The sequence below is a fragment of the Hyperoodon ampullatus genome, assembly GCF_949752795.1.
Source record: "Hyperoodon ampullatus genome assembly, chromosome: 8".
NCBI lineage: Eukaryota > Metazoa > Chordata > Mammalia > Artiodactyla > Ziphiidae > Hyperoodon > Hyperoodon ampullatus.
The window spans coordinates 4,631,026-4,648,317 of NC_136921.1; the positions used below are offsets into that span (position 1 = coordinate 4,631,026).

General features: G+C 48.5%; 1 protein-coding gene across 1 annotated transcript in view; it reads left to right on the forward strand.

Moving 5' to 3' along the window:
- The window catches only part of DRC11 (dynein regulatory complex subunit 11), a gene marked incomplete at its 5' end in the record, with an annotated part of 169,612 nt that overhangs the window by 80,845 nt on the left and 71,475 nt on the right, over positions 1–17,292 (forward strand). The window contains 3 exons of the mRNA XM_079710231.1: positions 6,439–6,514; positions 13,592–13,698; positions 13,863–13,964. Coding sequence (XP_079566357.1) covers positions 6,439–6,514; positions 13,592–13,698; positions 13,863–13,964 — 285 coding nt within the window. The remainder of the gene's footprint in view (positions 1–6,438; positions 6,515–13,591; positions 13,699–13,862; positions 13,965–17,292) is intronic.

Genomic DNA, 17,292 nt, shown 5'->3' on the forward strand with positions numbered 1-17,292 from the left:
CGGACTCCAATGTAACTCTGATCAGCACTCCTAACAACGCTTGAAACTCAGGAGCTGTGCAGTATTTATTTCTGAAGGAATGAGGAAGTACCCGGGTGAGGACCCTAGGGTGGAAGTGGTGGATGGAAAAACATGGAAAAGATGCAGGAGATATCGCAAAGGATGACCAGCCTGGTGGACTGGGTGTTGGAGGAGGAGAAGGAGGCCAGGAGTTGAGGTGGCTTCCAAGCGTCTTGAGCAACAGGAACTGGCTTCAGAACCTTGATGATGGGACATCCAGGTAGATGTCCGACAATCAGCTGGAGGTTCAGCATGAACTCAGGTGGGGTCAAGACATGATGTAGATGCAGGAGTTGCCCCTGTGCAGGAAGCCCTGTGAAGGCGGGAGGATGGATGGGTTTTAGGAAAAGCAGTGTGCATGTTTGTTGGAGCATCTGAATTACATCCATCTATGAGGGCAGGGGGAAGAGGTGAAACCAACCAGGGAGATGGAAACAGCCTGGCGGCAGGGAGAAATTCAGCACGATGACCTTCCTATTTAATTTTCCACCTGGGTGAATTTCTAGAAGGAGGAAAGGAACGTTTTCCTTCTGTTCCCCTCAGTCCATTCACCATGAGAAGTGAAAACTACGAATACGTTGGAGGCAGAGTCAGGAGATTCTTTAAAGAGAAGGAACCACTGGTGTCAAATGCCACAGAAAAGTCAAGGAGGAAGCTTGAGAAAGAAAGTATGGTGACGAGCACATCACTGGGACTGTTTCAGGAAAGCGGAGCAAGGGCAGGAGGTGCAGAAGGCAGGTGACAGGCAGGCAGGGGACTCTGGCTGAGACATGTGGGCAACTGGTGGACGTACCTTTTTCAAGAAGTTGCAAAATGATGACTTAAGTCAAGAGAGGACTTTAAGATGGGGGGCTTCCCTGGTGGCACAGTGGTTGAGAGTCCGCCTGCCGATGCAGGGGACACAGGTTCATGCCCCGGTCCGGGAGGATCCCACATGCCGCAGAGTGGCTGGGCCCATGAGCCATGGCCGCTGAGCCTGCGCGTCCGGAGCCTGTGCTCCGCAACGGGAGAGGCCACAACAGCAAGAGGCCCATGTACCGGAAAAAAAAAAAAAAAAAGATGGGGAAGAAATGTAAATGTACTGGGACAAAGGGAAAAGTGCCCGTGGCCTGGGAGAGCTTAAAATTGTCAGGAGGTGATGCCGAATAGAGTCAGACAAGGTTTCTCTGCAGCAAAGAGCAGCCGAGGAGAAGCCGGGAGAAGCACAGGCATTTGAAGAAGTGAGAAAAGTGTGGAGAAGGGGAGACCATTGTATTCAAATGGCCTCTGTTTTCTCAGTATAACAGGAAGCAAGTTTGAAATGGGTGTGACACTGCTCAGCTAAGAAGGACACAGCGAGGTACATGCAAAGACGACAGGCAGGGGGAGAACCCACTCACACGGGGACCGTCTCGGGCTTCAGTTGCTACAGGTGTCCCACCCCACCAGCTGGGTGTAGCCCGGACCAGAACCAGACTGATTCAGGTGGACTGTGTTCTCTGGACCCTGATTTCCCAAACTGTGACTTTCTGGAAAGGTCATAGAGATTTCCTTCCAGGAGAAGTAAGCACTAAAGACTGGAGGATCCCGAGGTTCCTTTGCGGGCCTGGCCCTACCCTGCAAAGGCTCATCTAATTAGCATATCAAGCAATATATAACGTCACTCAAGCAGTACGTATTCAATGGAGAGGGGAAAAGAATCATTGATTAGCAGGAAGAGAAAAATAAATAGAAGTTGCCCTTTTGCACCCATGACCCAAAGTTAATGGTCATTAACGTGTTGGTGTATATACCCTTCCAGAAATTTCTTTATGCATATATATATATATAGTTTCTTAAGATACATTATTTCTAGTAACTGTTAATTGTCACGTCCTGTGGAGATGTGAAGTCAGGATAAAGGTAAGGATTCTAAGCAGGAGCATGTCAGTTAAGCTGTGAGAAGGCTGAGTGTTAGCTTGAGCTAAGTCTTCTTAAAGGGCAAGGAGGTCAGCCAGGTGGACAGAGATCAGAGTGGCTCCCCCAGCAGAGGGGGCCTGTGAGGACTACAGAGGTGGGTGCAGAGCCTGGATGGTGGTGAGTGGGCTGGGGAAGGAGACAAGCTGGCGGTCTGGATGGCCCGAGGGAGAAAGTAGTATATTCCACAGTAATAGCCAGGAAGCTCCTTCTGACAAAAATTAAACCTAGATATCCACAGAGAAAATTGGGACAGATGTATTGAGGACACAGCTATACATTTTTAGACTTCAAATTGTAGGTTTTGTCAGATCTGCCATACATCTTTCATGTGGGAAGGCCAAAAAGGTTGAGGTAACTGATTCTCCAGTCTCAAAGGAATGTGAGAGCAGAAAAGGCAAATGACATTCTAAATGCAAGCTTGAAAACAGTCATGAGAGAATGAGGTATTTTTACAAGTCAAATTTCATGAGATATCACATTATTTTCATACATGTTTATTTTAAAAGGCAGTTTTGAACGATGATAGCTTCTGGGCTGATTTTTTCACTTCTGGATCTAAAAGCAGATTATAATTTCACTCTCAGCTCAGTGGGAAATAATCAGCCTCTTCCCAGTCACAGCAGCCTCACTTCTACCCCAGGACAGAGACCCTAAGGGAACCATCAGATAATCTGAAAGCCACAAGTGATCAGTCTGACATTTGGACTTGTATGTTAATAGGTATATGCTGAAACACATACCCCCATTTAAAAAATGGAACAAGGGGCTTCCCTGGTGGTACAGTGGTTGAGAGTTCGCCTGCCAATGCAGGGGACGCGGGTTCGTGCCCCGGTCCGGGAAGATCCCACGTGCCGCGGAGCGGCAATGAAAGGTTCATTGGATAAAGGTGACAGTGATGCAGCTGATTATTTCCTTGGATTTTTAAAATCTTTATTGCATTGTTGCAATGGTGTCTTTTCTACAGTTAATAAGCATTTTTGCAAAGCGTGCAGCGTAGCTGTGCATTAGCTCACAGGAGGAGCTGGGGTGGGCCAGTCCCCCTCTGGATGTCCCTGGCTGGCATCTGCACCCAGCAGACCCTCAGTGGTATTTATAACATTTCTGAATGAATGGAAAGGCTGGACATGTCTAAGACGCTGTCTCTTATTGGGACTCACTGGGCTTACTGGTGGCACCACCAGCGCACTCAGGTCGGCAGACAGTGAGATGGAGCCAGGGCGCGTGGAGGGCTCAGGACCTGGCAGGCGTGGGCTGGAGCTGGGAGTCTCAGGACCCAGGTCCACCGGGACCAGCTCCTCTGTCCACCCCCTTCTCTAAAGAAGGCCGTATGGTGGCTGGGACCACCTGCAGGCAGAGTCCCCTGCCTGCCTGTCATCTGCCTTCTGGCAGCAAGTTCTCACCTTGCTGCCAGCTGGCTGGTCCACCTGTGTGTTCCCCCACCAGTGCAGGGGGAGCCAATGTGGCTGCCCAGTCCAGCTCCTCCGGGTCAGGCTGCTCCAGGAGAGGCGCGTCTCTCTGGTTAGAACACTCTCCAGCCAATCGGCTGAGCTGGGAGTTGTGCCCGAGAAGCTTCCATCAGAAAGGGATGTTGGTCAAGGCAGGCACCATTGACAGGTGCAACTGTACTTGTATGACCCCTTCGCAGTGAAAGATTCAGAAAAAAAAAAAGTGACTTTGGAGTTGAGAGGGTAAAACCTCCTCATGGAATTTCTCTCTCCCAATAATTGTCAAAATGAGCAAGATATTAAGTGTTTAAAGCAGCAACCAAAGGAAAGGATATGTCCAATAAACTGTTGACGAAAGGAAGAAATATCTCTAAAAAGGAAAGCAGACGTGTTCCATCGTGCTTTCTCTCTGGTTAAAAGGTGTCTCCTGTGACGGCCAGTTATGTCATTACCACATGGAAAGTCGTGAGAACCGCTAACGTCCACTGTCATTCTGTGCAATCAGGATCAGATGTTCCCAAAACTGGTCTTACAGTGTTTTACTCCCCTTGAGAACTTGATATTTATTATAGAAATAAAGCTGTACAAATAGACCTATAAATCTTATTTTTACTTACATGCGTTAAACGCCTAGAGAACAGGCCTGATGCTGGTTCCATATAGGGTACAAAACATCAACAAGACGGAATCCTCCTCCATGGGGGCCCACAGCCCAAGAGAGCAGCTAAGACAGGCACACAAATAGCCAATAATATGCACAGAGAAACAGGCTCCAGGAAGGATAAGCAGATCCTACTGAGCGAGGGGAGAGTCTTTGTGACCGGGGAGAACCCAGGACGGCTTCACAGAGGAGGGGATATTTGCCTCAGACCTAAGAAGAATTTTCCACAGAAGAAGATGGGAAAATGAATTCTGGTCAGAGACAGGTGGGCACCCTGACGCCCTCCGGCCTGTGCCCATGCTCCAGCCAGAGTCATGACCCGACAAGCAGATCCATTCATGCCAGGCTCCTGCGGGGACCCCCAGGTGGCTGCCCTGCTCTCAGACCAAGTTCACACTCTCTGAGGAACACGGCTCACGAGCCTTCCAAAGTCCGTCCCCTCTCTGTGTCTCTGTCTCTATCTCTCTGTCTGCTGGCCCTGTTCCGTACGCCCCTGCCCTACTAACTTCCAGTTACCAAAGGCAACGCGGCCTTCCAGCTCAGACTCCCACGAACTGGTCCCTCTGCTGAAAGCGCTTCCACGGTGCTCCCTCTCTGGAGCAGCACTCCTCCCCTCGCTTTCCCCTCCCCCCCTCCTGCACCTCTACCCATGAAGGCGCACACTCACCACCTATAGGGGCTCCCAGAGGCCAAATACAGGACGATCTGAGTATCCAAAACCAAAAGAGCAACAGCACGTCCGTCAGCAACGCACTGACTAAAAAATACAAAAGATCCGTGAACGTTTAGCGATACCTGGAGAGAGAGAGGCGGGGAGAGAGATGAGTAATATCTCTGAGAGTATTAATTAGCTATTTTAGATGCCCCTTTCTGTCTGTGAATCATCTGTTTCATCCAAGGACATGCCTTTTTCCAACACTGGTCTTCTCCATGCTTCTCGGGCTGATTCTTCTCGAATGACTGGGTGTCCTCGGCTGTGGGAGTGAGTGGGGCTCCTTCCCCCGTGAGCTTTGATTTCCTGTGGGTGCTGGAAGGTGGGTCAGTTGCTCCGTAGGTGTGGAGCCCCCAGGAGTTCTGGGTCCAGGTTCTCCCCCCGGTTCTGCAAGGCAGGTGGCCTCTCGAGGAGGCTGTGTTTGCCCCTGCGTGTTTCGTGAGCTGTGGTTCAGGCAGGTCTCCCATATCACCCCAACCCTGCAGGACTCAGAGTCCTCCCGCCACCCTGACTTCCTGCTGGGGGCTCCCATCGCTCTCGTGAGCTCGTTTCACGTGTCTTCCCGACTGCCACGTGGAGTACGGGAGGAGAGGTAGGCGGGGATCCGGTACACGGGCGCTGCTGAACCACGGCCCGTGGCGCGTGGGGTCCCAGAAACGAGGGCACGTCCTGAGCCCAGAGTCACCAGAGATGCTCACCATCTAATTGCCGCTCCTCCTTCAAGCTGCACAGAGAGCGCTTTGATTGCTTTGGGAAACTCCTCATGGACACATCGTGTAGACCAGCATCCTTCCTTTTGCCCTTTGTGGGGTGACCATAACCAGGATTTTGGTCATCGGGCACCTGACTCTTAACACAGTACAAACATTATTGCCCAGAAACGTCAGATGGGGCTTTGCGAGGTATGGCTGTTCATGATGTGGAGCAGCCCTGGTGGTGTAGGGCGAAGGGGACTTCCGCTGGGGGTCGGGGAAGAGACCCTCCAGCTGCAGTGGCCGGTGTCCCTGCAGCTCCGATCTGGCTGCACAGAAGCACCCGGGACCAAGGGTGGCATGGCCGGGCTCTCTCTGCAGTGGGGGCCCGGGGCAGGGAGGCTGGCAGGACCTCCAGCTCAGGCTGGGGGCTCAGGACTGGCTTCCTGGCCCAGGGAGGGGACAGGCAAGCCAAGAGAGGAGCAGCCCGGGTGCTCCTACAAACCGCCACCTGACAAGTGGCGGAGCAGAACGCAGACGGAGAGCGGCAGCAAACCTGGGTCACGGGGACGTGGCGAAGGAGGTGGCAGGACTCGGGTGGGCGTCGGCTTCCAGAGCAAGAAACGAGCAGAGCATCAGAGGACGGGACCAGCCTCGGGGTGGGGGGGCCCCAGGGGGCCTGAAGGCAGAGCCACGTCTCCAGACCATGCCCGCCCTGGTCGGTGGGCACAGCACTCCCTGCTCAGACTGGTCAGCAGGGAAACTGCCCAGGTGGGCAGACGAGGGGCTGGTCCTTCGCCCCACAAACCAGAAAAGAGTCTGCGTGCTTTTCTGTAGTCAAAGCAACCACGATGTACGTGCCTTTTAATGTCTGATCGCGACAGATAAACTCTGCCTGTAATTAACAAGTGTACTATTCTGCTTTCACAGGAAGAAGGTGAGGCCTGGAAAATGTCACCGAGTGTTTTCCTTCCTATGATGGAAGAAGGAAATAACGTATACAAAGGTCAGTTTAGCAGAACAGGCGTGCTGACGGAGGTGTCCCTGTCCACCCAGTGTGGCCTCAGCCTCTGTTGGGCAGAATTTGGTGCCCAGGCATAAGAGGCTGCAGACGTGCAATTCACAGCCAAGACCTTCTGTCCGTCTCTCTTTTAAAATTCCTTTGGGTGGCTTCAAGGCATATAACTGGTAAAAGAGCAAGATGAGAACATAATCTAAACCTCTGTTCTGTTTTAAACCCTTGAGACTTCAGCTGAACATTCTTTTGCTAGGAATGAAAGGGAAGAAAGATTTTCCCTGGATTGTTTAAATTAAGAAAATCAATGCCGTATGTACAGTAAAATGTTTTAATCTTATTAGACTAAGACTCGTGCCTGAACACTGACACCTAAATCTTTTCTCCCATGTTCAGCATACTTAGCAGAGTATAATCTGGCTCATTCGGCAAGTGTATGAGTTGGTCTTTGAGATACTCTCATTATACTTTACTGGAGCGGTTATCCGATTCCTGTGGTTCCACTCCACCCTCACGACAAATCCCAGCACAGGATGACCTGCCAAGGTGACCCTGGCCATCAGCGTTATTTGGAAATTCCTGAAAAATGCAATAAGGGCGTGAAGTAGAATATTTCCAAACTCCAGTCACATGAGTGCCTCCTTCCTAATTCTGGTCTTGGGTGGACAGCACCGCTACTATTATTTACTTCATATCTTTTTTTAATTGATGCACGGTTTTTACCCCAATTCATTGAGCCTCATCCTCAGCAACTGTATCAAAAGTCGTTGCGGGTTTGATATGCCGGTTCTATAAAATAAGAATGTCCGTGGACTTGCCCCCAGCCATCCAGTGGTTAAGGCTCCACGCTTCCACTGCAAGGGGAGCGGGTTCAGTCCCTGGTCAGGGAACTAACATCCCGCAGGCTGTGCAGTGTGACAAAAAAAAAAAAAAAAAAGAATGTCCGTGTACCTCCTGAAATTCTTTCACTTACCACTAGTGGCAAGGGTCCCACTCTACCTGAGATGCTGAACGAAGGCAGAAGCACAGGGATAAGATGACCCCAGCAGGATTTAGCAACTGCTTTAATTGGGGAGGAAGGAAGTCAAAGGGTAAATTAACATTGATTAGGTGCCCGAGACGCAGAAGGCTTTGTGTTTTTGTTCCCATCTTACTTACCTTTATAATAACCAGGAGCGGTAAACATCACTTACCCACGATCAGCAGGTCTGACCTTCTCTCAGGTCTACTGATAGAAGCCCTGCCATCAGTCACGTCTGAGAACATCAACTTTTTCTTTTCCATTATGGTTTATTACAGGATATTGAATATAGTTCCCTGTGCTATATACAGTAGGACCTTGTTGTGTATCCATTCTATATAGTTTGCATCTGCTGACCCCAAACTCCCACTCCAACCCTCCCCCATCCCCGCCACCCCCTTGGCAGCTGCAAGTCTGTTCTCTATGTCTGTGACTCTTTCGAAGATTAGTTCATTTGTGTCATATTTTAGATTCCACACATAAGTGATATCATATGGTATTTGTCTTTCTCTTTCTGACTTACTTCACTCAGTATGATAATCTCTAGGTCCATCCATGTAGCTGCAAATGGCATCATTGCATTCTTTTTTATGGCTGAGTAGTATTCCATTGTATATATGTACCACATCTTCTTTATCCATTGCTCTGTCGAGGGATATTTAATTTGTTTCCATGTCTTGGCTATTGTAAATAGTGCTACAATGAACACTGGGGTGCAAGTATCTTTTCAAATTACAGTTTTGTCCAGATATATGCCCAGGAGTGGGATTGCAGATCATATGGCAACTCTGTTTTTTAGTTTTCTGAGGAACCTCCATGCTGTTCTCCATAGTGGCTGCACCAACTTACATTCCCACCAAGATAACACCAACTCTTTAACAAACAATGGTGCCAAGCAATCACTATCAAAGCATCCATTCACTTACATATTCACTCAACAAACATTGATTGACTCCAGTGTGCAGGTGCAATGCTAGCCTGGAGCTACAAAGCTGGCACATGCCATCAGCAGGCTCACAACACACCAGGTGCTGTGGCGGTAGATGGGTGGGGACAGTGGCACAAGTTGGATGGCTTGTTAGGCTGGCCTCAGCCGCCTCCGAGAGACCCAGCTAGGAATCGCAGTAAGTCACAGGCCTGGCTGTGGTGCCCCCGGAGCTCAGGGCTGGGTCCCAGACAATAGCTGCCATTGTGAAGACACCACTTCACATGACTTCATGTATTGGTCTGTACACACTGTCTTTTGTTTCGTATTCTGCATATCTATCACCATCCTTCGAGATAATTTTCCAGGCCTTCGAACGCGTTAGGTAATTGACCAGCTCATCTTCTTCTGAACACCTCCCTTCTGGAGCCCTGCCAGCTGTCCTCCTTGGGGCTTCCTTTGCCTTCCCTGACTGTCACCCCTTCATTTTCCTGTTAATCCCTCATTTTGGTGGAGCCTGTCCTACTGGGTGTCCAGAGAGGGGCTGCCGGTGGGGAGTCTTAGGTGCCAGGTACATCTCAATGCACTCACACTCGGGATTTGGAAGGCCTGGCTCCCTTGGCCTCTGATGTAACTGCATATGGAGAAAGAAAGAAAAGTGGGGAAGAGAAAAATTCTCACCTACCTTAACAAGGAGTCAGGAGCCCCTGTCTAAAATTGATGCATCAAGAAGCAGCAGTATACGTGTATTATCTAGACATTGGGAGAGGAACAGACAACCAAAAGAGCCCACGTGAAGCTAGACCACTTCTCGCCCCCCTCCCCTGGGCCCTGTGCTCTTCCTCCCACAGGCTGCTCACACGCCCACCCCAGGGCTGTCGTGCTTTCTGTTCCCCTCGCCTGGAATGCTTTTCCCTTCAGGCCTTCTCCTGCCTCACCTGTGCCTGCCCCTGACCCCACTTTACTCACCTCCCTCTGACTTCCGTGTGTGTGTTTGCTGTCTCCCCGCAGGGGGTATGAGGGGGGCGCCAGGTCCATGAGGGCAGGGCATGAATTTCATAATTTACAAATAGATCAGATTTATGAATAAATCTGAATCTAGTCAATGCATTTTTGAATGAATGAATGTGGGAATAAATGCCACTGGACGGTGTAATTGGAAGGCAGAGGTTTTTTATTATAATCTTTTCAGTACTCTGACTTTAAAATAAGGTGCATGCATTATTTTGATAAAAACAGTAATTAATTTGGGGGACATCTAATGTTCCCATGGGAAGCCTGCAGACCCACCCAGCAAAGCTTTTGAAACGACCCACACCTGGTATGTAATATCTGTTTCCATCAAGACTAAGAAAACACAAGCCACTCGGGAGCAGAAAACATGAAGCATGATTTTCCTAGTTGGCTGTTGGGGCATTTGATGAGTTACTTGTCAGGTCTTCGGTAGCTTACAGAAATTAAATGTTTTCATCTGAGAATTCTTTTCATAAAAATCAAAGGTTTTCTTTCTCAGACGAAACATTAGCATTTTAATCACTGAGATTAAGCCCCCTCCTCGGTCACCCCTCAATGTGCAAAAACTGCCGCAGCTCCCGCTTTCCCAATTCTGGGATAAAAGCTCATTCTCTGCTGTAGGAAAGAGTGGGCAGTTGTTTTCCTTTGAGAGCCATGAACAGCTTCCTGCATTTAGAAATGTCCATGAAACTCTTGAAGGGATTGAGAAGTGCCTTGTACAAAAGTGTCATGAGAAAAAGTTGCAGTGGAAAACTAGGTCCATTTACATGAACTAGAGGTGAAACCGGGAAAGGCTGCTACAAACTGCTTTGTCTGTAAAATATAGTTACAGCTCCAGAAATGGGAATGTCACAAGTTGCCACTGCTTTTACAGAAATAATCACATGGTACTTTCCTTTCTGTTGAATATTCTGTGTTTCTTTCATTATGAAAACACATTGCTTCCCAGTCTTAGTAAATCTATCCCATGAAAAAGCAGTGTAGCTTCCTTTAAATAACAAAGCAGTTTTGCTCTAAAAGATCTTAATGAAACAGGTGGGTTTTGCTGTGGGAGGAGATTTAGTCATCATACAAGGGGGAAATCTGCTAGAAAAGAATTGTTATTAGTGAATAGCACGTTTTAACACAGTTATAGTATTTTCAAGGGGGAAAACTTACAATTTTAAACCCATAAAAAAGAAGCATTATATTATTCCTGCATTTCAAAGTTTTCCACAGTCTAAGCTTATGTAAATTTCAGAAAACGTACAGAGAAGGAGCAGTGGCCTTCAAGCCCGAGAGCCAGCTTCGCCTTTGTGTACTCACACCTTACAAGCTCGCTAATCCCCCTTCTGCGGGGGGGGGGGGGGGGGGGGGGGGGGGGGCGGGGACAGGCATTCAGGCCAGAGCAGAAACTGAGGCCACCCTCAGACAGGCATACAGGAGGCACACCCCCAAACCTCTCCTGCCGTATCATCCCGTCCCATCGTCTGAGCCCTAGCGGCTGGGCCACCTCTCACATGGCCACCCTGCTTGGGAAGGACATGTGGGTGAATCAATTCTATGAAAATTTTACCCCTTCTGTGATGTGTTTCTTGTCGATTTCTTATAAATCCACACTAGCCACCCTAGAAAAGCTTTGGGTACTTTCATCATCCTCATTTTCAAAAATCTGCCCCTGAAACTTTGCATCACCCATAGGTTTCTCCTTGCTATCTTCCTGGCACAGACTGTGACCAGCCAAGGACTGGCCCCATCCAGGCTGCACTGCCCTTGGTTTGCTAGTAGGAGGCCGGTAAGCCTAAGAGCCCTCGCCGGGCCTGGAATCCAGACAGGCCGACCCCTCTGCCCAGCTAACTGTCCAGGAAGTGAGCCAGGCCTGACCTGTGTGTGGCCATCACCTTGTGGTGCCCCTTCTCGCTTCCAGAAATCTCCATGCCAGCCTCTGGGAGCAGCGTCAGGGTCTCCAGCCTGTGGCTTGTGGACCCGACCCACACTTTTGGAAAACTGGAGCTGCGCACCCACATCCCGTCTTGCTCCCCTTGCGTCCTGTGTGGTCCTGACTCGGACCCCTCTAAGAGGACATGCCCAGTGGTCCTCAGCGTCCTCACTTCCACTGGCTCTCTGGGCACAAGTGATTTTAGAGTAGCCGCTGTCCTGCCTGGTTCCTCGCCCCTCGAGAGGTGGAGATTGTTGACAAGGAAAGGGAAGACCGTGAGACCAGCAGCTGGAAAGCGGTAGCACGGGGGGCCCACCTGCCGGGGCTGCCGCCTGGCTGGAGCCCTCTGGGCGATGCCCTAGCCCAGTCGCCCGTTCTTGTGCATCTGCGTCTCGTCGCCCTTTTGCTCCATCTCCCCAGGATCTGCAGCCATTCCTGGCTCACACCACGTGCCATCCCTTCTCCTTTCCTTTCTCGCTGCTTCTGCTCATCCCCGGCCTCCATGATTTACGTGGAGATTCCACCCTCCTCTCTCATCTGTTTGCCCACTTGACTCTCCGAGAATCTTCTCTGCTGTCCGCCTTCACAGTCCGCCTGTGCGCCCAGACGTGTGTTTCTGCCTGTGACCGTGACTGTCCTCTATGGCTTGTCCTTTAATGCCACCCTTCTTGGTGAGCTGTGTCGGGGGACACAGTCCTGGCTAGTCTCAGGATCCCGTGCGGTGCTTGTAGGAGAAGCTGTGCTTGAGAAACTTCCATCCCATCGTTCACTGCCTGCCATCCAGGTCCCGCACGACCCCCTTTCTTCCCAAGCCATAGCCATTGTCAGACGGAGGTGGGGAAACCCCTGCCTGGGGCCCCGTGGCCCTCGGTTGCCTTCCCGAGTTGCATGGCATCCGTGCTTCAGGGATGCATTCCCAGCAAAGTGGCCCAGCAGAGTGGTGGTTGCAGGTTTGGTTCCAGAAGCTTTCCATCACATTCTGAACACAAATTCAAGGAAGAGATCTCATTTCCCAAACTGGCAAGTCTTTTTCCCCTGGGAGGTCCCCCAATCCCACAGCCAGGATCCAGTGATGTGCACCTCTGTGCAATGTGGAATTCCCCTTCTGAGAAAACAGGTTTATTTCCATTTATTCCAGTGATACAAAATTACCCTTATTTCCTCTAGGGTCACATTTCTCTAACCATCCTCCTAACTGCCAGGCAAAAGGGAAATGTAAAATGTGTATGATTTCAAAAACATCCAAAAAGTGATACAAAAATAGAGCCGTTGAATTAGGGGCGAGTAGTGGGTACTTGTGTGTTCAGTGTTGGCTTTTACTAGGAGCCAGGGTAAATTACTGGTGAGTTGAAGTAGCAACAAAATCTCTCCTATTTTAGTGAATCATTTGAATAATAAAAATAATGTAAAACATATTACAGAAACAGTCACCTATAACTGTATAATCCCACAATTAACATTATTTTTTGCATGGTTTTAATCGTATGGAAGAATACTGTTTGTTTCATACTTTTTTATTGGATCTTTTCACATTAGCAGTTTCCTTCTTTATTTTTTAGATACTATACAGGCACAATCCTTCTGTTTGGGAAGTGGAGAAGGATGTAGAGCAGAAAACTGAGTTTGTGTTATATATCACAAAACTGCATTCCTTAGTGTCAACCACAAAGGAATGGGCACTTGCCATCTACCTCTACAAGGATTAAATCATGAGCCGCTGCGGCTGCTGACTTTCAACACCCCTGAAAGGAGTTCAAGGTGGAGACCATACATGAGGCCCTCTGTGCTCTGGGAAAAACTGGCAGAGCAGTTCTTCAGAATAGTTAGATATTTTCAGGAGCCAATTTTATGATCCCAATTCTTGTATCTCCTCCTATCTAGAAAAGCACTAAAATCCTTCATGGTGACGACTGCTCCTCGAGACTAGCAGAAACCTTCTGCAAAAAAATATGTGCTCAATTGCATGTACTCCCCCTTCACCAAAATCACATATATGCTAACCTTACCCCCTACCTCTTTAGAGCAGTTTCTCAGAGCTATCTGAGACGCTGTCTCCCGGGCTATAGTCCTCATTTTGCCCCAAATAAAACTTGACTCACAACTCTCATGTTGTACATTTTTTTTAAGTCGACATTAGTCTTCACGCTGAAAAAATTTCATTTTCTTTTTCTTTATCCTTCTGGAGTACAGACCTGTGGAAGAATAAAGATGAATCGTGGAATGTCCCCCAGGGCTATGATCCCGAACTGATCAAAGAGGACAAATGGAAAGAATTGGAGTCGGAGATCAGGCTGCAGGTAAGACTGCTTTTATGCTGTAGTCCCAGTAAGTCATTCACTGCAGTGCTTTGTTACAATTTCCTGTTAATAACCTACCCAGAATTTAAGCTATTTTTAACCTCACAAAGAAAACACAAGTCATGCGAAGTCACCTAAACCTAGGGTCTTTTGTATTCACCTAGGTTGACGAGCTGATGAGACAGGAACTAAAAAACTTAAAACTAGCTGTGAACAGAGAGAAGGAATTATCGGGCAAAACAGGAAGGGAAAAAGGAAGTAAAAAGGTAAGTGGTTCTTATGCACGGGAAGCAGAGGGCAGATGCAAACCGTGACCAGGAGCCCGGCCCCCGTGGGCGGTGGCCCGTCCAGGCGTGCTGCCCGGGGACCCTGGCTGTCCCAGGCTGATTCTCCGGGAAACGTGCCTACCTTTGGTGAAGGGCTACCTGGTAGCCCTCAGGGTTGTGGGCTCATAAATGAGATAAATCCAACAGTCTGGGAGTAACTTTCCCAGTCCCCCATCACTGCAGATCCGTGGTACCCAAGCCCCACAAGTGGGTTGAGACCTATCGGAGGAGCTGGGGCATGTGTCTCAAATGCCCACCCATCTCTCCCTGTAGAAGATCTGTAGGGGAAGCCAGTGGCAATGCGCAGGTTCTTTGTGAGTCGGGGAATCCGATGAATTGAATTTTCAGTTGCCACCCATCTGTCTCATGGTGGTTTAGAGTAGCCAGTTGGATTCCAATATTCCATGTTCACATACTAGGGTCCTGTGAGATATTAGAAAATATACATATTGGTGTCTGCCCCTGGTTGTTGGCAGGGAGCTCCTGGAACCCTTGTAAATTCCTAAGTGATAAGCACACTGGAAGCGTCTTTTGTTACAATGAGGCAATGCTGGGTGGGTTCCTAGATGGCTCCCAGGTGGGGGCTGGTTACAGGAAAGACCAAGCCATGATCCGAAGCCTGGAATTCTCAGCTCCACCCACCCCCATTCTCTAGAGAGGGGACAGGAGATGGAAATGGAGTTAATAATTGATCAAGCCCACATGAGGAAGCTTCCATGAAACCCCAATAATAATGGGATTTGGAGAGTTTCCAGGTGGGTTAACACATCCACATACTGGGAGGGTAACACACCCCAATTTCACAGGGGCAGAAGCTCCTGCACTCAGGACCCTCCCAGACCTTGCCCTACATACCTCTTCATCTGGTTGTTCTTCTGTATCGTTTATCATATCCTTTAATGAACTGGTAGATGGAAGTAAGTGTTTCCCTGAGTTCTGTGAGCCACTCTCACAAATTAATCAAACCTGAGGAGGGGTTTATAGCCGGTTGGTCAGAAACATAGGTGACAACCTGGACTTGGCAATTGGCATCTGAAATGGGGTGGGGAGCAGTTTGGTGGGACATCACCCTGAGCCTGTGGGATCTGACTCTATCTCCAGGTAGACAGTGTCAGAATTGAGTTAGATTGCAGGACCCCCAGCTGGTGTTGCAGAAAACTGCTTGGTGGGGGAGAACCCCGCACATCTGGCATCAGAAGTGTTGTGTACATGGTCCACTTTGATCCAGAGCCAGCCCTACCTCTGGGACCAGGATACTCCAGGCAGAGGAGCTGGCAGGATTGTGGGCAGCCTTTGCCCTTTGAAGGCTTTCTCAAATTTCCATGGTCCATCAACTCTTCCTGGGACTCACACACTCCCTCAGAGTTTATCACACTCCCAGATACATTAGTGATAGTTTCGCCAGCCCAGGGCCTGTATGGTGTCTTTACAGTGGCTCTATCCTAATGCTTTTTGTGTTGACTTTACAGTTTACAGTTTAACTCTGACTCTGAATGTCCTTCATGGGCCTCTACTGAGGCTCCATCTCTGTAGCCCACTGAGGGCTCTCTATAGGCTATTCCCTCATCAAAAGGAAATAAATATGCCACCCATTGACCCTATTAATGAATTTCACGTCTTCAGAAAGTGATACTTTCATGACTGAACATGGAAATCAAGCCAAACAAAACGGGAAATGAAGCCAGGAGGTGACTGTACCCCTCCAGCTGAGAATAGGCTTCCTCCTCTTACCCAGCAACTGATTATCAGTCTGGCCCAAGGGCACCCTCTGTACTGCTGCCCCCTCACTCCTTGCAGCCTGGTGTCTGCCCTCCCCATGTCCTAACTCATGACATGTCACAAGGTGAGAAATTGCTATGAATTTCTCTCTTGGAATTAAACTGGTTGAACACACAATAGATGCACTCAGGGTACCCCAATAGATTGATGGTAATTGTGTAACTGTAGAGTTTTCAGTTCTCAAAATTCCAATCCAAATGACCTTGGGAGACATAAATATGATTTAATTTCATAAGCTGAAACTTAATTAACTATACTAAATCCCCTCCTTAAGAAGACCATTAGCAGAAGGGGAATGGGCAACCTTGAACATAGAAAAGGAGAAAGAGGACTCAGAGGGATAGAATTTGGCAGTATTATTTCAGCATTATCCAGAAACAGTGACTTGATCAGAGATTATACAGCGGCCTGAGTGCTCCTTTCAAAATATAAATATGACCTTAGCACTCCATGCTGAAACCCTTCAATGACACCCCAGTTCCCCCAAGGATAAAGATGACAGGCTTACAAGGCCATGACCAACCTTGCCAGTGCCCTCTTCTTCAGGCTCATCACCCACTTCTCCTCCCTGGCTGCACTCCAGCACCCTGATCTTCCTCTTTGTGCCTCAAACACCCTGTGCTCCCTCCCACCACAGGGCCTTTGCACATGCTGTTCCCTCTCAAGAACTGTCTTTACCCCCACACCCTCAGTCCCGAGTGTAGTTAACCCCTACTCATCACTGGGGTCTCAGTCCAAGCCCTTCTTCCTCAGGAAAGCCTTTTGGGACCTCCAAAGTAAGTCTGGTTGCTACACATACACTTGATGCTGAGTACCATGTCTTCCTGGTGCTTTATCACAGTTTTAATGTTACATTTACTGGTGAGATCATTTTGTTTGTTTCTGCCTTCCCAAATCTACTGAAGGGCCATGAGTCCAGCGACTATGTGACTGTCTTTTCTGCTCACCTTTGTAACCTTTTCTGGCACATAGCAAGTCCTCAGCACATAATATTGAATGAATTAATTAATCAAATCTAGATCCTATGCAGATTGACCCCTATAGGCTAAATAAGTGCCTCAAGATGTCACAGTATGGCATAGGTAGCAATTCAGAGCATCCAGCCACCTCCTTTGCTTATTCCATACTCAACAAGCAACCGTTTGATGAGTTATTGTAGTTTCATGTTCATTTTCTTACAAGAAGGAAGGTTACAGAGTCTGTTTCCCTTGGCAATTATATTTCACATTATAATTTAATCTACTTACATTGCAATCTATTCCACCTTCTCTTGTGATTTAGAGATCCAAAATCAGATCTTGGGGGACATATCATCTTTACTGATTGTTTCATTTAATATTATTTATTGAGCACTATATGCCAGGTACAGTTCAAGGCATTTGAGGTACAGAAGATAACAAGACAGATAAAGGGACTGTACTTGCGAAAACAAGTTTGCAGATATGCAGGACTGTGAATCAACCCTGAATTTGCTGTCACCCCCATTATG